Source organism: Lepisosteus platostomus, chromosome 4 (genome assembly GCF_059453375.1).
Source record: "Lepisosteus platostomus isolate fLepPlt1 chromosome 4, fLepPlt1.hap1, whole genome shotgun sequence".
NCBI lineage: Eukaryota > Metazoa > Chordata > Actinopteri > Semionotiformes > Lepisosteidae > Lepisosteus > Lepisosteus platostomus.
This window is the reverse complement of record NC_142614.1, coordinates 14154610-14176031: the sequence shown is the minus strand read 5'-3', so window position 1 is coordinate 14176031 and position 21422 is coordinate 14154610. Positions and strand designations below refer to the sequence as shown.

At 37.3% G+C, this 21422-nt stretch overlaps 1 protein-coding gene across 4 annotated transcripts in view; it reads left to right on the top strand.

Moving 5' to 3' along the window:
- The window catches only part of grid2 (glutamate receptor, ionotropic, delta 2), a 608583-nt gene that overhangs the window by 463519 nt on the left and 123642 nt on the right, over window positions 1-21422 (top strand). For all 4 annotated transcript variants that reach the window (XR_015935866.1, XM_088628644.1, XM_088628643.1 and 1 more), the window contains exons 12-13: window positions 6740-6878; window positions 17315-17510. Coding sequence is in view for 3 of the 4 variants with exons in the window: in XM_088628644.1 (XP_088484770.1) it covers window positions 6740-6878; window positions 17315-17510 (335 nt within the window). In the remaining variant the exon portion in view is untranslated. The remainder of the gene's footprint in view (window positions 1-6739; window positions 6879-17314; window positions 17511-21422) is intronic.

Genomic DNA, 21422 nt, shown 5'->3' with positions numbered 1-21422 from the left:
GTCAATAATAATCAATATTAATAACCTAACCTTTATTTTTAATTTTGTCCTTGAAAATATCTTCTTAAAGCACTTTACATGAAAAATGAAAAACACAGTTAAACGAAATAAAAACAGTAAAAAAGGTAGGTGATAAAATAACCACAAAGAAACACAAGGGATTAGAAATGTAGTAAAAGATACAAGGAGTAGACATAGACACCAATTACATAAAAGCCTTTCTGAAGAAGAAGGCTTTGAGTCTGGATTTGATTGTCCTCAGGGTAGGTGACTTTCTGATATCCTTGGGGACAGAATTCCAGAGCCTTGGGCATAACAAGAGAAGACCCTGTCAGCCACAGAGAATAAGTGAGCTTGGGTGACTAACAGGAGACCATAATCAGATGAACAAAGATTGCAAGGTGGGGAGTAGGAAGATAAGGACTGCTATAGACAGACCTGGCACCACGGGTGGTGGGGGGGGCGCAAAAGGGGGTGTCTCCCCCTCAACCGAACTATCCAGCCCCCTCAGTTTTGGACCAAAGGATTTTTGAACTTACTTCACTCAACTTGTGCCCTAAAAATAGTTGTACTTTGTCAATGGTCAGATAACTACACTAACCCCAAATCCACAGCTACTACATCGGACTGTTTCATGTGCAGGAGGGCTGTCTGTCCAGGAATGGCACATATTGCATAGTATCTACGTTATTGGGTGTCAACGTTATTACGATCTTGTTTGCTCAGGTGGACCGATTCCTTGGAGTAGTTTATCCTTATACTTAAAATCAGTATATAACTAGGACTGTAGTTATAGAAGTTTGTGCTTTTTGTTGGTTTTTTCTTAACAATTCAGAATCTCATTACTGTCGATGTAGCTGCAAAAATGAACGCATATGGTATTGTGTCGCTTCAGGCAATAATAATCCCGAGTACTGATGAACGTGAAACTGTGCTTCATCGCTAAATACCAGATTGCTCATCGTTATCTTCTATCATGAAGTACAGTACTAATCAGTGGCATAGTTGCGAGATTTCACTTGGGTAGTTGCAACGGCTCTGTTTCAACCAAAATATCACCACCCCCCTCATAATTTCAGACGCCCCTTACAGATTTTTCCCCTGGCTATAGGTATTGAGGTACCAAGCCATGAAGAGCCTTAAAAAGGTGAGCTTGTGAAATTTTAAAGTACACACAAAGCCATTACGAGGACTTCAGAACAGAAGTGATCTCTTGCACTTGCTAATGAGAATTCTGGCTGGTGAATTCTAGACATACTGAAGTTTGTTTAGTGTTGATTTAGATAACCAGCTAGTAGGGAGTTGCAGTAATCAATTCTAGAAAAACGTGTCGACCAGTTTTTCTGCTACACTCAAAAATAGCATACTCTAGGATGTAGTCTGGCAATATTTCTGGGATAAAAGAATGATGTTTTTACAATATGTTTTGCACATGTGGGTCAAAAGCCAAGCCTGGATCAAATAACACTCCTACATTCTTCATTTTAGATTGAAATTGAAGTACACTGCCATCCGCAGATGGGATTGGCTTCAGATAGGTTATAAGAGGTGCCAAGAAGCTTGACTTCAGTCATGTCACAGTTTGAATGGAGGAAATTGTATGACAGAGATGCAGTTAGAGAGTGCAGAAACGGCTGCTTCGTTGTCAGGTTTAGTATGGCCATGCAGTAGATTTGAGGATCCTTGGTGAAGAAATGATCATTCAGATTAATAGCTGACTACGTGTGAACATGTAAATGGTAAATAGTAGGGAGCCCAGTATCAAGCCCTGAGGAACACCAGGCTTATTAAACCCAAAATCAGAACTGAAACCCCTAAGACAAATAAAGTGTCAAGAGTTCAGTAAAATAAGAGTTGAACTATTTAAGAACCATGTCAGAAACTCCAAACACAGACTCAAGATGATAAAGTAAGATGATATAATTAAGTGTCAAAAGCAAGACTGAGATCAAGGAGAATAATGATAAATGATAAAAGTAACCAGAATCAGCAGTCGCTACTAACAAGGGCAATTTCAGTGCCGTGTAACTGTCTGAAACCAGAATGGAGTTTTTATGCAATGAGATCGTGTAGTTGTTTGAGTGAATTGCAACAGTACATTCTAAAAATTTTGCAAGGTAAAGGTAGGTTGAATATAAGGTGAAAATTGTTTAGATTGTCCAGAGCCATATTTGTTTTTTTAGGCACAGGGGTTACCGCAGCTGTTTTAAAGGCCATTGGTACCATTCCGGTGTTCAAGGACTCATTTATTATGTTGAGGACAACAGGGCAGAGGGCAGAAAAACAAGACTGAAATAAAACAGTAGGAATGGGGTCTAATAAACAGGCAGTGGATTTCATACACAATACCAATTTACTAAGGTATGCAGGGACATGTTGAGGGGAACCAGCAAAAATTGGCATGCAGGGAGGAGGTGTAGTAGTAACATGGTTGGTGGAGAGAACGTGATGCAGGATAGTGTCAAACAATGTCTTGTTCACGTTGGACCAAGACGAAGAGTGGGGGACGGTTACACAACTTTTATGTAGCCAAGTAGGAATTGAAATACAATTTGTTATAGTTTTCTTAATGTACAGTAGCTTCTACTAATGGGAATGTGTGTTATAGCTCTATTTTAAACTTATAATAATTTGTTACAAACAAGTAATTGTAATTATGTAGCAGACTGCTAGCAAAGGATACATCACAACGCAGCTGAGATACAGCAAAGGTATTTGAAGGATTCATACAGTAGGTCCATTTCTAAAAAGAGGAGCAGAAGAAGAGGGAATTGGAGCAAGATGTAGTGACTTAAGTTCTCACTTCTGGCACACTGGAAACCAGGCTCATGTGCTTTCAGATTGCTCTTTAAAAGATTGCTTGTAATATCACTGTTGTGAATTATATTATTCAGCAAATAGTGTGAACCCACCTCCTACCTGGTCTCTGTTCCTCCTTGTGCATTCATACATAAACATGAACATGAAAAGTGCATATCTGATTCAAACATTGGAAAGAGGAATGTGTGGTAGCAGAGCTCCCCTGCCTGCAGTCACTGTGCTTGAGAGCCTGCTGCAACAATCAGATTTCAGTCTGAATCCATGAAATTCAGCCCCTCTCTGGCAGACCAGTCTGTCACTTGACATCCCAGGATTGGTAATGTTTTATGAAAAAAAGGACTTAAATGAAACTTCAGTTCTTTGTCTAAGAGTCTGAAGTTTTTTTTTTTATATCATTTTTGGAGAAGCTACCTATTTTCCAGAAATGTTCAGAAAAACAAAGTTTTTGTACCCTGTACTGAACATTTGAGATGTGTCTAACTTGGGTAATACTGTATTCTGGATTCTATTTTTTTATTCTGGTTTGGTTCTTTCTGAAATTATTATAGCTTCTGTCTGTGTCTGCTGAGATTAAATGGTCGTCTGCCTTTTTACACCCATTCTAGTACAGTATCTGATTGAATTATTCACAGGCAGGGTTTTCCCAAATGTGAGACAACGTGTTTGTAAATAACAAAGTGTATATGGCAAGCACAGCCTTTGTGTTATTATTGTGTTATTATCTTTGTAGTTCAAGTAGGTAGCTGCGTCAGCATGCATAGGCTGCAAAGGAACAGGTAACGGGATTATTCCAGGCAGAAAAGAAAAGAAAGGAAACACAACGTTTCGGATGCAAGCCTTCTTCAAGTGGCTCACACCTGATTCAGGTAGATGGCAAAAACAAAGAGCTACTCAATGCTGAAACCAAATGGAAAATCTGCCAGAATTTCTTCATTTTAGAACTGCTCAGAAATGAAAAACAGGAACTCCAGAGAGTGTGACACAACATACAGTATATTGAAGGTGCTTCTCGAGAGATTGCAAGCTCCCTGGTGTAGAAAGTTACAGAAAGCTCCTACAGCATATGAACAGTATCACAGATGGTAGCCTTTATTCTGAAATCCATTTACTTTCATATTTGACGTTCTGCCTCAGAATGAGGACCATTCCTGACAGGGTGCCATTCAGCAGGATTCTAGTTCGCGTCTGAATTAAGTTAATACTGCACATCCTCAAAGATATTTTTTCCACCTGGAAACATCACTGTTTCACGCTGTCAGTCAGCATTTGATTTAAGCTGCTAATTGTTGAAAGACACAGTTAATGGTTTGTGACACAGCAGGGGTCCATTTTTCCAAATATTGTTGGAAAAATGATCTAAGAAAAGCTAAGCATATTTATTCCAGTGAGACAAGTTATGTTTCCTGTATTTTTTCCTTATTAGATAAAATAGTTTCTCTTTGATTTCTTGTATCATTTATCCACCTCGGGATGGTAGAAAATCAGGGCAACAGGGAGTCATAAAATTATTAAATTCTTGATTTTGCTCCTGCTCCTGCAGCATAATCATAATTACAGAGTCATAAGTGGAGACTTGAGGCATTCATGGAAAGCCCTGCAAAGCAAAGTAGAAAGACTTTATAGATTGCCCAGAGCTGGGCTTCACAGTTTGATCCAGTACGCAAGACCAGTCTTAAAACACAAGGGAAAGTTGGTAAGCTTGTAATACTTTTTGTTCATATTGAACTAACCTGGACAAGTCGTATTCTGCAACTTGTAGAAGTGGATTAGCTGTTTTCCTTCTCCTGCATCGTGAGTTATTCTCTTTGTTCTGATCTGTGTTGACTTTGAGGAATATTTACTTCACTATTTCGTGCTCTATGAAGGCACACTTTTTCTGATGCTGACGATGTTTGAAATACGACCCTGGAACATGTTCCTTATTCTATTTCACAGTATCTTAGTTGTTGCATGACTTATAATTTTAACTCACACCATATGAGGTGTGTTGTCTATGTCTGTAATGCAAAACTGTGAAGTGTTTGATTGTTTTTGGTGGTAATATGAAATTAGAAGTTAGTATTATTAGTTAGCAAGCCGGCCATCAACGTGAACCTAACTTTGGCATCTGGTGCTTCTCTATTTCATTGTTTTTGGAATTTTCTAACATTACTATGTAAACTATGGGAACAATTATTGATTTTGGTGACAACAGTGAAGAAAAAGAGATTGATCTGAATTTATCAGCTCCGTGAGTAATAAAAGCCACACATTTTCACATTTTCCTATAAGTACTTCTACCCTCCCATCTTTCCAAAAGAAAGACATGATCAGATTTTTTGCAAACATTTGTTATATTATCTAATTTGGATTTCTAGATGAAATCTTTACTCTAAAATGTGTATAATCTAATTTGTGTTTGTCTTTCCCTTTAGATTCTTTCCCTTTTCTGGCAAATGAAAATAAATAGGGTTTTAATGCTCAAAACAAAATTCTATCTATACACAACAAAACCTTAGATCCCATATGAATGCATATTAATTTGCTAGTGTTTTGCAAACATTAATTTCAAGAATAAACAGGAGCAGGCAGAGGAGGTCCAGCCTAGATAAATCATCTACATATGTTGGGATTTTCATCTCTGTATGTGCAAAGTGATTAATACCTATAATTACAGTTTGCCCTTCACGCGAAACAACTTACAACAGTATCCAAAGATGACAACATACCCAGTGCAGTTAATTAAAATGTAATTTTATCCTTAAGCAAGCACATCTATCAAGTTTAATTCTGAAGAAATAAAATGTTTTATTTTTATTTACATGTCAAAGCAGCACATATGTGAGCTGTATGCTAATATTATATTGCCCAAAGGCTGTCATTGCAAGACACATATCCAGAAGCCTACAATAAAGACATCTGGTGTTGAAAGTTTTATTGAGTTTTTTTTGCTGAAGGGAGTGAAAATGCCTGTTACTTATTACACATGTGAATGTGATGCTTCACAAAGAAAAATGAAGCTAATTTGAAATAGCCTACAATAGATAGAACCCTCTAATAGAGCAAATGCATTATTTGTCAGATGTGGTATGTAATTCACACCTCTTATGATGCATTGAATTCTGTTTCATCTTTCTCATAGTGGTGCACAGAAACTTCCACATCCTCCTATTTTCTCTCTGTAAATATATTCATATTTATTGTGATATTATTTCCAGTCAGGAAATGTGGGTATGTGTGAAAGGTATGCTGAAAACCTGTACTTTCAACCACTCTTTCTACTGCTGAGTTAAATATGTCACCTATAATAATAGCAGTGTGATTTAGCTTTACACATCTACCGTTGAAGTGTTTCAGGAGTGCACGGTCATGCTTCCACAGTTCATTACTTAGTCATATTTGACAAAATGACATTTTCTATTCCACAACTGTGTATGAAATTCAATTTTGCACATGTAGGAGGAATATCTTGGCTAATGAAGACATTTGGATTTCAAACCTCTTGACTAACTGAATCAGCTCATTAATAGCTTAAACAGACTAATTTTGTTATTTGCCTCCACCTTGCCGGCTCTGGGGCTTTGAAATGCCCCAGAAAGCGGTCAGTCAGCCCAAACCCCATGTCTGGGTTTGAACCAAACTGCCTACTGTATGTATCCCAATGAGAAGCCAGGAATCAAAATCCGATTTCATGTGTTTCATTCGGAGTGCTCTGTTTCTGGAAAACACTGTCAGACTACCCTATGTACAATATGGATGTTTTCATTACTGTGGAACTGTATTGAAATACTGCGTGTATATATTTAAATTAATCATCTGTTCAGGTATGATTTTGTTCAATTGAATTTTGAGTATTTTCTCTCTAGGAGGCTGATATCAGGCCCTTTCCACACCTTACAGGCAGTCCGGCACATGGATCTCTTCTTCTGTCTTCCTTCAGGTGGCGAAGTGCCCTACACCACTTTGGCGACGCGGATGATGATGGGAGTGTGGTGGCTGTTTGCCCTGATTGTCATCTCATCATACACTGCGAACCTGGCGGCCTTCCTCACCATCACGCGCATTGAGAGCTCCATCCAGTAAGTCGTTGTCGTGGAATCTTTATCAAAGAAGAGCCAGGAAAGGTGTTCTCATTCACTCAGTAAAGCATTTATTCATATTGCGCAACAGGGAAAGACAGCAACCACTAGTCTGTGAAGCAAGTGCAGGCTGATTTCCAAAGTAAAACAGGAAAAGGTCCCTTATTTTATGCACTTAGCTGGTGAAACTCCTCAACTTGTTTACTTCATTATGGTTGGTTTGTAATACAAAGACAAGCAAGACAGTAATTTTCCAGTCCTTATACTATAGGTCTTAGCCTTGAAGGAGAGAGAAGACAGTTACGTGCAGTTTTGTATCTGCCTTTTTTGCTGGGGCAGAGATAAACACATTAAAACATCCCGTGCTCTTGACTCGCTGGGTACAATCACACTTTGTTCACAGAATCCAGCTGCTTTTTCAACACAGTTCTGCCCGTAAATGACATTTTTAGGATGAAACACTTTTCTTCAGTAACTTTCCATTACATCGTGTTTCCTGGGGTGGGGCAGTGAGTGTCACGGGAGCTGGTCCTGACTCCCGTAAAGCCCAGCCACTGTTTTAACGCAAACCGGTGACCCCAAGAAACCCATGTTATCATGGATGAGATTAAATTTGAAAGCAAAATAAATTGCTAAAGTAATGACTGCTGCTGTACCTTCTGTAGCCCGTGAAGGGCTCAAGCTGGAAAATAAAATACAGGTTCTAATTCTTTAGGGAGATAGAGCACATTGATGTAGCAGACCACTGCGCCAAATGAGAGAGATTTTCAAATCTAATGCTGAAAGCCTATGGGGCTCCTGTTTTTATTTTTTTGGTATTTAACAATTGAATGTGTTGTGCATAATCCAGCTACTGTAACACAATTACACTGCTTAATTGTCTAATCTTCAGAAATAGTGTACTCCTCATTGCAGAACATGTTGGGGAGAAGAAAACCAATGATTTGGAATACCTGTAACCTTTTACTTCTTAATATGACTGTAACAGTAAGAATAGCAAACTAAAGATTTCAAAAGATCCCCAAATACTTTTGTAAATATGTGAAGCCTCTGTATAAATATTTTGGGATTTTGAAAAATCTTTATTTTAATATCTTTACTGTAATAAAACCCTAAGGCACATGCCTGTGTGTATATCTATCACACAGCATGTCTTTGGGCTGATGGTGCCAGTGTGATCCGGCTTGCTCATTCATTATTTCACATGGCCCTGAAAGAGGAAGTGATCGGGTGCAGATATTTTGTGCTGGGGGAGTAAAGCATATGATAAAATCACCCCCCACCACATAATTAATTCATTGTGGATACTGAGGAGTGGGTAACTGTCACAAAGAAACCTTTTTTACCCTACAATCATCTGTGCAGTTGTTTGATGTGGGAGACATTATGATTTAACAAAGAGGTTCCAGATTCTACAGGGAGCAGAATGTTGTGTATCAGTGATTTTACTACAAAATGCAAAGGCATGTGTCTTTTCAGTTCAGAAAACATAGAGATAGTTGTAGAAACGTAATAATAATAATCAGACTCCTGGATATTTCTGAAAGTCCAATTTCACAAAGAAAGGGAATCACATATTTGTGGCACTTTTCATCTACTGCAGCAAGGCAGAGGAATTCCCCTTGGATTATTTTTAGATAGTTTCCATTTGTATATGTAAGGACAGGTTTCAAGGATTAATACATTTTACTAATTAAGCTACAGTATTTGTGACTCAATATAAGTGCTGTACAGACATACTATAATTTCCAGACTTTCACTTAACTTTGACTTTTAAAATAATTTATAAGTATATGTTTTCTTCTTTATGGAAGACTAATTGTAATTCCTTTCAAGACAGTATTACTGTGAAATACTATATGTGAAATAGTTCCTGAATATTTAACATTTCATTTTTTACAACAAAATATGATCAGGCAATAAATGTTTGTAGTCAAATAGCTTTACATGTTAATAACTATTTTAATAACCTTTTAAAGAACCATTTTATCCATAAAGCACTGTTGTCTTGGTGTTAAATGGCTATTGCCACTTACATAGATTTGGGAGTTGTTTGATTGTCATTTATTTTTAAAGCACATATCCATGCTTTTACAATCATGCTTTTACTAATAAACCATAACATATAGCCTGAAATGAATGCCGTGGGGAAATCAGCCTGTATAATAGAATAATATACTGTAGGTATGATTGGCTGTTCTAAATTGTCTGTTTCTCCATCACCCAGTGATGTACTGGCATACCCCCCAGTGTGCCCCAACCATGACTTTCTCATAGGTTGATGCGTTTATTTCCCTTGTCTGCTTTGACTTGTAGTGGCTACTGTTGGGTGGTTAGTTCCAGAAAGAAAATTAAAATGTTATGGTAAAAATGACAAAATAAAGGCAGGAAGACGAGAAACCCAAATGGTGAAAAACTCTGTCTCAAGGGAAGGATGATTTGGAATGTAGGCTTTGCCAAATCCCACCTGCGACTGGCAATAGGACAGGACAGAGCTATCAACTTCCACAAATGTGTCGTGAGAAGGCAGCAGGATGATGCTTGTCCCATCCAACACAAGTAACTGGTAGATGGCTGGAGTCCAGCAAGAGCACCACGAGGAAGTGTATTACATACTGTACATACAGTACAGTATATACACATTACATATATATACACTGTTTTAGACACAATCAGGAGATGCAATATACATATATTCCCGAACATGAAAAATTCACTCAAAGCCTCTGGTGTTTTCAATCAGGAAAAAGCAAGTGGAAATAGTTAGAACAATGGAAAATATCAGAATCCTGTACAGCAGTTTGTACATACACACAATTTTGACACTTCATTCTTGGACACGAGGAAGTCACCATGATAATATACATCCAGTTACAAATATGGTCTGCTGTACATATAGAACAAATCAATAATTTAACACAGTAATCATTAATGAAACGGGCACCGAGAAATGTCGCTGCTTTCGCATTCAGTGTGTTTTTACAAAGTGTCTGCTCTAATTCACGAGCTATTGCTGATGTCTTTTTTCACTTGTTTTTCACATGCGACTTTCTCTGTGTGATTTTCAGTGTGCCTGGATCACAGGGAATTATATATACTTTCCCCTAATTACAAATTTTTGAACTGGACAGAAATGGATGGCATTTTGTTGTGTGGGCACCAGGTGTGATTTCATACTTTCAGTCATACTCTTATTCACAAAAGCTTCTATGTTCAAAGCCAATCAATCACAATAAATTAATATTATAGCTAAGAATATAATAAAGAATATAAACATGAGGCCATTCAAGCTCATTTGGTCATAAGTAGCTAATTGAGGATCAATTAGTTTTTGCTTAGCTCTGTAAACAAACCTTATTATTACTGTTAACCATATATTAGTTTTTCTGCAATCAACATTTCTAAAACCATAGCTTCATCCCAAATAAAAATGTTACAAAGCATAAATATCACCTAAGAAAAAGCCCCAAGAATATCTCTTTGGATAGCCTCTCTCGCAGTAACTAGAAATCACTTTGTAAATAATTCAGTAAGTATGACAACTGAAAAGAACAACTCCTTTCAATGGAAAGCTATTTTCTCCTTACTTTACACAAACAAGGCCAATGAATCATCAGTGCCCATTTTAAATTTGTACTTCTGAGCAAACTTGTTGGACACAACAAATAACTCCATTGGGAATAAAAATGGGGACATGAGTCTTTTGTAAGGGTGTTCAGCTTCGTCTTGTGCGCAGACGTACAGGAAAAGCCAGCAGGCTGAGATAAGCAGGTCTAATCATGCAGTGTCAGTCTAGACAGGCCTCTGCAGCAATTTAAAAGGTTCACTCAGTGCACTGTGGGTGTAAGAGGCTGCTGGGATTTAAAAGCAACGGAATAATGCATGTCTCCAGATGTGTAAAAAAATAATTTTGTAATCTTTGTAAGAATAACAGCACAGTGGAAACAGATTCAGAAAGTAATAAATTATGAAATCTAGAAATATAATCATAGAGTGAGACTGCTGTACTGTAGCTGTACTACATAATTTAAAAACACTACAGATAGGGGAACATGCTCCTGGAAGCAGTATAGACTAGGGGGCACTAGAATACCTCACATTTTTCACCACATGACCACGTGTATAAGGTGAGGTTACAGGACAGGTTAGTGTACAGGTTACAGTTGAAACTTTTCAGTGTCTATTTCAATTGACCACATGAATGGCCTTGCCAAATTCTTTTGCTCCACAATTCTCATAATCCATTTCTTTGAATAGGCCAACTCGCTTCATAAGCACTCTAAATATATAAATATATAAATATATATTTAAAGTGTTAAGCACAGAATAAGGTTTGTAGGGCTCAAAACTGACCACACGTGTGTTACTAAACTCCCAGCAGCCAGTTGTGCTGCTGTTCATGTGGACTGTGTCAGCGTGTTTGCAGTAGTAGTAGTTAGAGCCACATTCATTTCATCTAGTGGGCTTCTATCCTTCTTTGCAGAGGCGGGCCTTGGAACCAGGTTACCAACAGTAGGAACTGTCTTTTGGGGCGGACACTGACTGTTGCTTTGTTAATGTCTTCAAGTGTGAGCACATATCCAATTACGCAGCTCAGGAAAGGTTACAGGTGAGAGGGAGCCATTTGGCATCCTCAGCAACACTGTCACAGGTGTTTAGTACATAAGTGCTTTGACAAGATTGCTTTTAAAGTCATTATGTAAAATAGTTTATTATTAATGGAAGTGTGGTCTTGTCTGGTTAATTTCCTTCAATGCCTTCCATTATTCTATCCTACAAATAACCTCTAAATTTGTGACCCAACAAAAGCACTGAGAATCAAAACATTTTATGAAATTGCCTGACAAAAGGTCATATTAATAAATTATTGTTTTTTTGATATTAATTTGGAACTCAGACTCGTGGAGCTATTCTTTTTTAAAAGTACATCCATAAATTTGAAATATAATTGTAAATAATCAGCTTAGGGATGTATTGTAGTGATTTAGTTAATTGCTTTTGCAGACCATCTAACTTCTACCATCAGTACACACACAGCTACCAGCAAAATGTTAACACAAGAATCACTTTTTTATTACATGTCATTAAGAATTCCTATGTAGATTGCTTGGTTCTAGTTCTATGCAGCTAATTAGGATTTCCATAAATTTCAATGTATTAGCTTTAATGTGTACACACTTTTGGGGTCATTTCAGCAATAATTAGGCCTTAAACTCCAAACCCAGGGGCTTGTTGTTTTAAAGAGGTGGGATGTTCTTCTTTTATCCTTCAGAGGAAACCTCGAAAACTTTAAAAATGAACCCCAAATCTTCCAATTAGACAGACTGTGTTATTTTATAAATCTCACAGTTCACTTAGGGTAAGCAAGCAAACCCTATTTGCTGACTTTATTTAGCCAGTTTCTTAATTCTACATGCATGGTAGCCTCTGATGTTTTCTAATTGAAAGTAAAATTGCTTGAGAGGTTTATGGATCTTCAAATAATGTTAACATCAGTGCCTTTATTGCTGGTAATGGAAATAGGACAGCAACTGGGTCAGGGCCCTTAGCAAACCTCTATAGTACTCTCTGTCCATTTCCAAAGTATTTATTTTAAAGCGAATAACAAAACTGACTTTGGCTGACACAAGATTTTTTTCACCATCTGGGAGATACAATCACCTTCTCTTTTACTTTCCATGCTCCCCTCACTATTTCCTTCATTTTCATGGGCGGACCCAGCTATGTCTTTTAAGTAGGGGAAACACGCATCTCTGGGGCCAGCACTCTCCTCTAGTGCAGTGCTGGTTTCTTCATATGTGAAATATATGGAGGTCACCCTTTGGGAGCTGGGTACTGTAATGCCCATGGGAATGCAGGCTCTCTAGCCTCCAATCCCGAGGCCACTGGCCACTCCACTACACGGCCTGAAACTGCCATGGGTGGTAGATTATCGAAACCATCTACTACCAATTAAATAATTATTTACCTCATTCCCTCGGGTATTTATTCCTGTTTCTTCGGCAGTTATACGCTCTGTCATCGAGTTTATTCCCTTTGAGTCTCAGTGATCGTATTCTCTAGTGTTGGAAACACAGGCTTTGAATCTCCTGCTTTCCTTTGGTTTGCAGATTTTCCCTTCCTGGTGCTTTTGAACAGATTTTTGCCTTACGAACACAGCTTAACACAGCTTGGAAGCTAAACTACTCTTGGGAAAGCCTTCGGTACTGTTGTTTTGTGAATCACTGGCTTTGACCCAGGCATACCTGACGATATTGAACTGCACTAGTTTTAACAGCCCTGTACTCACTCCCACACCACTCAGCAAGTAGATTCATACCCCTTCTCCAGTAGCTGCACCCTTGTTGGTGAGTACAGTGACATTACAGCATCAATATATTTTTGACGGAGCTCAATAGCCTATATATCCTTTATATACAGTATATTCTCATATAAACTCCTCCAGAATACTGGGCCTGTATAGACTGTTCTGGATAACTAAAGAGCTAATTAAAAAAATCTTCTGACAGCCTCACACAGAATGTGTTTACACTGTCTTGCACAGCTCCACACATTCAGTTACTGTTTAATGCTTCAATCGAGGTGTGAGTTTCTGTTGTGAGAAAGGCAAGATGGCTCATATCCAGGCTCCTTCATGCTTGATAGAGCACTATTATACAACCTTAACCTTAATATTTTTAGATCGTGGGTGTAGTTTCACCTTTGATCAAACTATAGGTAAATATTATGTTGAACAGATTTTGGAGGGGGCAGTCTAGTCACTGGGGAAATAAGCCTCTTTTAACTAGGCTTAGTATAATAATTATGGAAATGTAAGTACTAATTGTGCCAGACGAGTGTAAAGATAATTTCCTATAGGTACACGTCTTTGTGCAATTCAAACACAGCTAGGGATGAGGAGCACAGAGCATTTGTTGGCATAAGAATAAGCTTTTACACACTATGTTATAGGGATGGTTCGAGACGGTAGGGACTTCGAATAGTATCTTTCAGCAGAAATTTAAAAATAATCCACCAGGTTAATACAGTGTTAAACACAAAGATGGTATTCCTGTGTGTATCATCATTGCAATGAAGTTATGATGCCTCATGAATAGTTAGGTTTAGGTGTTCGTGTCCCGTTTAAAAGACAGCTGCTTTGCTCATTCAGACTGCCTACTGCATCCTATAGAACAAAGAAATGATGTGTCACCCAGGGACCTGCATCACTTATTGCTATTATTAGAGTGCTTCATTCTGGCTCACTCATCATCATATCTGAACTATATTATTATTATTCATCACATACTGGCGTAGTTATGAGTGCTTGGACGTGAAGTACAGTACAGCACATTGTGCCTTTTGAAAAGTGTTTCTAAATAAAAATGTGTGATTATTATGATTTCAGAAAAGTGCTCTTCAGAACATATTCCCCTTTGGCCTTGTACCAGAGATGACTCATGTTGCACCTGTCACCTGTCTAAGCTGTAACAATATCCTGCATTTTTGCAAATGAAAGGACTGTGCTACCATCCTACTATCCAGTGCTGGGCATGAATAGCCAACCTTCTGCTTTGGCTCTGCTCCCACTTGCATGTGGTGTTCTTCACACACACATAAAACACATGAGCCCCAACGAGCATTAGAGTGCATAGGTTCTGTGATTTTTCATATTCGTTACTTCTTTACCATGAAACAGCTGTTTGTCATGTACAAGTATTTTAGAGAGTAAAACAATAGTTTTAATCAAGTTTTTTTTTTCTTGGTGTTTTTAAATGTAGGTTTTATTAGTTTGCGATTTTTGCACAGTAGTTTTTTTGCAAAATACAGCTTACCATCAGTCCTGTTTCTTACAATGTGCATGTCTGTTAGAACGGAGCAGATGCCAAGGAAAGAAGAAGGGCTGCACATGTGAAGCCTTCACTTCCAAAACAACAGCAGGTGGTTTTGTGCCATCAAAAGAACTGAAAAGGCTGGTTGACTGCTTTCATGCCAGAAAAAAGGCTTTTTAAATTTTCCTGCGTGTCTAGTAAACAAAGACAAACAAGGGAGTTGGAAGAATCTTTTTTGTGTTGGGAAATGTCTGCTGTGTCTGTCCTCCTTTTTTATACTGTATATCTTTCTCTGTGTTTTGTCATTGTAATTGTAGATGATTGTTCACAACCCATATTTTGATTGCATCAGAATTAAAGTAGCCCCTTCTTGAGAAATATTATTTAATTTTTAATGCAGTCATGCTGCATTAAAACAATTCTTGATGTTCCTGACAGAAGCATTATCTCTTATCCCGATCTGGTTAAATCTCAGAAACTGCTCTTTTGCTCTAAGCAAAGTTGGGTTTGGTAAAAATTGTGATGTTTCACGTATGCTTTTGTAATATGATATGAAAATTTGTTTCATATGAAACTCTGAGCTTGCTCAATAGTTTCAGGTTAATAATGTCCAAAACTGTATTTTTCCATAGTTCCCAAACTGGGGCGTACACCAGCTTCCTTGAAAGTCAGTATAGAAGTACTGTAAGAGTTGCATTTAGGATTTTTTTATAACTAAAATAGAGTGCTGGTAAATCTCCTCAAATTGCAAGTACAGGATCCCAAGAGATGTTTCACAGTACTGACTTAAGTTACAGCAACTCCGATCATAGAGTGTAACATTCTTCTATCATTGCAAATGCACCTCCAGCAACGAGTGTCCTGTTTCAATCCACATTTAATAATGTGATAGGAGAATGTTGAATTCTGTTTATAATTTTAAACTGATTTGATTTAGGTTGGGTATTAGATGAAATACCTGTAGCACTCCTATTAATATGATTTCAGGATGTTATACATATTGGAATTCCTGATTTAATCTCACATTTGAATTTTGTCATTTGTAAGGCTTTGATATCTTGTACGAAACATTAGAATCTGCAAATATCTTGCTCTCGTTTAGTCAGGATATGGTACTGTGCATTTGATAGATTTCAATAAAAGGCATATTTTTTACAAACCTGCTTTGTGGATTTGGGATAAAGCCTAAGAAATGTTAAAGAAAATTTTCAAGTCCTGAATTGAAGTATTTTGAAAACCAGACAATGATGACTTCAGTACAATTGCCTGATCAACTGCCTCCAGTTGCCTGGACACAAAAAAGAAATATCTGTAAATAAGTTTCTAAATCTGCTGAGATGGGTGAGGTAAACATGAATTTTTTGAAACAGCATCAGATAGACTTTACACCTGCCAAACAGTGTTCAGTGTGATAAACAAGGAGGTCTGTAATCTTTCTCTCCTTCACCACAAGGGGGTACACAGGAGTCATTAAGACCTTAAGACCTTAGAACTTAGACCTTAAAGTGCTGAGCTGCAGTCGTTTCTCTGACAGAGGATGTCAACGTTCTTCCAAGTCAGCTTGGCTATGCCACTGTTCAACCAAACAGACATGATGTTTTCAGTGCAGTTGTTTTCCAGGCAATTTAATATACACTGATATTAAGAGCTTTTGTTTGTAAACCTTCTTAGGAATTGTGGGCTTCAGTAAACAAGATGCATGTTCTTGCTATGGGTTGTAGAAACCAAATAGCACAATATACAAGGTGAGACTACATCCTAGTTAAAACATTTTCACCACATGAAATTTAGTAAATTATTTAATTGTGGGGTTTTTTTCATTTGATGATAGATCATTAATGTATTCTAATGGAAAAGGTTAAAAAAGTTCTGTGATGTAGTCTAACACCTACAGTAAGCCAAGATTGAGTCCAAACATCAATTTAACCCTGTACTGAAACCATTATGTTGGCAGGCTTCATAATGATACAGCATACAGCATAATGATCCAGCATCTTCATGAGATGCAGTGTGCAATAGTATTTATTTCTAGAAAAACAGTGATGGATAATGACATTTTTTAAACCTGCCTTGTTCTCCTGTTAATATTGTTTTAGTACTGTGCGTTGGGAAAGCAGAATAACAATTAAAAATCTTTAAAACTCTGCAAAAATGCATTTATGTCTGTTTCTTTATACTTCTGTGCCATCTCAAAATGTAAATAACATGTGTTTGATATTGGCAGGAGGTGATATTTTCTGATGTGTGGCACACTGCTCCAGTAGTGCTACAGCACTACTCTGAAGTCTCTCTTTTAGCTTACAGCATTAAAGAAAGCACAAAAAGCATTACAGCAAAGTGGTTTCCGCATAATGCAACTTTTGCAAAAGATGTGCATGGGAGGCAATAAACGGCCCTGCATGGTAGTCTGTACTCCCAATGTGGAAATTGTATTTTAATTCCTTATGTCTTTGTGCACATTTGCCAAAGAATATACTATAGTCATGAAATAACTGGTACCTGGTACTGTTCCTAGAGATGGTTGTGACTTTTACTAGGCCCTGTAATGCATTAAAACCTGAAATAGGCAATGTGGCTTTGTAATGAGAGTGTGACCTCTCTGTCTTTGTGTTCCTCCTGATGCAGGTCTCTCCAGGACCTGTCTAAGCAGACTGATATCCCCTATGGCACAGTGCTGGACTCGGCCGTGTACGACCAAGTGCGCACCAAGGGCATGAACCCCTTCGAAAGGGACACCATGTACTCTCAGATGTGGAAAATGATCAACCGGACTGGGGGGGCCGAGAACAATGTGGAGGAGTCCAAGGAGGGCATCAGGAGGGTAACGTACAACTGTTACTTTTTAAACAAATCCAGAGAACTTTCCACAGGGATGTTGGTGCTGTAGGTAAATAAAAGCATGGCAGCCCAGTGCACATCACTCAAGACCTAAATTCCCCATTCCCGCCACTGGTGCCCCTGAAGTTACAAAATGTCAACTTGGGCTCAGCAACATTATGCAACAACCTTAAACTGAAGTAATACTTGAAGTAATTAAAGTTTAAAAAAAAGCAAAGGCTGTTTTACGTCACCAGCGATTTTGTTGCCTTGTACTGAATCTCTGAATATGGCACGGAATATACCTGTAAATGTCTATTTTGTGATGTAAATTGGTTTTACTGTGTACATTTTACTATCATTGTGGTTTGAAATGCACTCATCAATGCCTATTCTTTCTAGTCCTGAAATATAAAAATAGCATTGCAGTTCCCCTTTAAGGGAGAAACTAAAGAGAAGTTCAACTTTCAGTGTTAAACTGCAGGCCTTTAGGCATCCTGCTCATTTTTCAGTGAGCCCGATGCAAACCCCTGGTGTCCAGAAATTGTTCTGGGGCTGTCAAATAATCATTCTGCATTACACACATCTCTCAATGTCTGTTCTGTGACATTCAGAGCAGGAGATTAATGAAGGGATTGAACCCTCCCTCCCTGTCCACCCTTGATTAAATGAGGACTGCAAATAGAAGATTATCCCATTATAGAGAGAAAATGCCTCAGTCCCACTCGCCTCTAGTTTAATTAGCAGGTACTGTAATCAATAACTGATCTGGTGCAATTTAATGGAGAGCAGAAGTTCAAATCTTTAAAACACATTTTAACAAGTGAAAAATGTGGGAAAGTGTCTTTAAAACCAATAACTAGAGTCATTTCTTTACCCTTTTTGTTCAACATTTTTTAGGGGTACAGATCAGACTACCCAGCCTTGTTGAACTGGGTGGGAGTTAATCCCAGTATACAACATACAGTACATACAACACATACTGCACATACAAAAGTACAGCAGCTCCCTCTTTGTCATCATTGGAAGCATTAGTTAGAATGGCAATAGGGTTGGAGGCATTAGAAGAAAAAATTAAAATTAGCAAGAAGAATAATTCTGAATAGTTGCATATTAGAAGTTATCTGAAAAGTGATTTCTGAAGTACAATATTTTTGAAAACAAAAACATGACTCATTGAACAGGGGTGCCTTATCAAATGTATGTTGCTAGAGCAGTCCTCAGTTCATGTAGAGACTGGGGCATTCAATGATTCTTCTGTCCATCATGAGTGAATAACCAAAATGAGCGAATAACAACACATAGGAAATAATTATTCTGAAATATCAGTTTCAGAATAGGTGTTGAATTAAAAGATAACTTGAACTGCTGTTCAAAAGACTAAATAAACTAAATGACATCTTTAGATTTCCATGTAGTACATTAAGAATGCAAATCTTCTTCATTTGAACAATTTTTTCCTTATTTTGGATAGTTTATGAAATTCTGTGGAAAAACTGTTTCAGTGTGCTGTATTAAAAAGCTTCCTTACTCAGCCAGCCATCACCTTTCTAACAGGCAACAATAATCGTACAATAATGTCTTTCGGATTCTTCAAAGAATAAAAGTCTGTTCAATGTGAGAACAACAGTAACAACAGTAATGGTACTTTTGATGTTAATTTTCAGAAGGAACCTGGCAGCATTTCTTGGCGTGCTGCACTGATTGAGAAAAACGTATATTCATTTGTGCTCTGTTGAAAAGGGATGATTTTGTCCAAACTATAACAGCTGAGTAATTTGCAATTATATGGCATTTTGGAATGGTTTGAAATTCACTTTCCTTTATCTGCACAGCAGATGATGAAGTAAATTATAAGGAATAACAACAAGGAATATTTAATTAGAACTCATTTAACAAATTAGTCAGAAAAATGTGTGGATGATCCATTTCTTTAATTTTATACTTCAGACTTTATACTTTTTCCCTCACAATATAAGATCCTTGCTATCTGTGAATATTTAATTTTTTACAGATGCAACTGGTTTCTTTTAACTATGACATTTTCACAAAACGTTGCATTATGTACCTAAAACTAAACTTGTAAGCTTAGGTACTGCAAAGTGTGTTTGCAGTATTAGGTACTGGTACTAATGCAGACCAATTATGCCAATAATTAAATCAATTAAGTAATTAAGAAAACAAATGAGAAGCTCCTTTGGATTTCCAAGACTGGAAGTGAGACTGCCTGATTCATATCATTGTTGTGATATTTAAGAGCAAGGGCTTATTTGATTAATTGGCTGCATATCTGTTTTTAACCAGTTCTTTAATGAAGTGAGTTCTTATAGTAAACAACTACAAAAAACCCATAGAAAAATCCCATAGATGTCTAAGCAAGTAATTACATTGTCTGGGTTGAATCAAAAACCAGAGGAGACTGAACCCTCCAATAATTAAATCTGATGCATCTGTTTTATGGTTCATAATTTTTAAATGGGCTTTTCAATTAATAGGCTTTTCAGGTTAAAAAAAAACAGTGATTGTTTAAATCTTAAGTCACTATGTGATGGACTGGCTTCCTGTCCAGGGTGCATCCTGCTTTGTGCCCACTACATGCTGGGAAGGACTTACAGGAAGAAGGAATAGAAAGTGGATGGATAATCTTAAAAATGCATTAACTGTTAACCTCTATTAACCCATGTCATATGCATGCAATATGTTTATATGATGGCATAAAGAAGCAGGAGAACTCTATAAAATGAAAATTAATGTAGGTATTACACTATACGGTATTTCCCACAGTCTCGTACCTGTATATCAGAAAATTCAAAATGTAGATGAACATTTTATGCATTTAAAGTTCTATTTCAATTCACAGTGTTAAAATATTTTAAATGGATTTTGTTATAAGGTTATCCATGCCAATCTAGAGTATAGGCAGCAATTTGAAACTTTGTTTTTACACTCATTTACAGTCTTACAGTTCATGCTCTTACCTCTCCCATTCTCTGGGAACATACTGTGTAATGTTATTTTTTTCACCTCTTCAGACTTTTGATAGCCTGAGGTAGCTAAGCACAGGGAATTGTGAATATCTTCTCACTCCTTACTGCATATAAGAATATACAAAGTTTCAGGAAGTGACATTGCAAGAAAAAGAGGCACAGGTACACTCTCTTGGCCACACCACTGTCAACCAAACCTAGTCTACAGGTCTGAAATTGTAGCAGATTCCAGAACATGTCAGTAATTAAAGTGAAGTGTGCAGCCGATAAGAACGACTGAATTGCTGTTTGGATTAAACACTGGAACCGTTGCAGTGGAGTGGAGAAATGCTGTAGTCAGCAAACCCTGAAGACTAACATCAGTTAATTCCTTCAGGGTCTTCAGTGGGATAAATAAGACAATTTCCAGCAGTTGTTTCAAATATAACTCCAACGACAGGAATAATGTTATGCTGTTTGTCTGCTTTTTTAAATGAAGAATCATTAATTCAAAATCGTTACTTGCAAATAGATTATGTTGGACTTTATTTTATATTCTGAGGGAGCTCTGGTGGGCTGAAGATCCCGGTCTACCTCTTTGTAAATTCTTAGCCCATGAAAGTGTTCAGAGTACTGAAAGTATGAAAAGAAAATATTCTTTAACTTGCCTTTTCAAAATCATAAAATTAATGATATTCATCAAAATTCAGATAATCAATATGCATGTATATAGAGTACAAATTATACAGTTTATCTGAATAAACTGAAATACTGGGTTTGACACTCAAGAGAAAGCAGTCTGATGTAAAAATAATCTTTCTTCATTGCTCCCACAAACGAACACAAAAAGTTTAAAGTGCTCTTATAGTCTTTGGTGGGAGCTCTGGATCAGCCTTGGCTCCTCAAAAGACTTTCCTGCTGGTAGTTATTTAAAAAAAACATAAATAAAA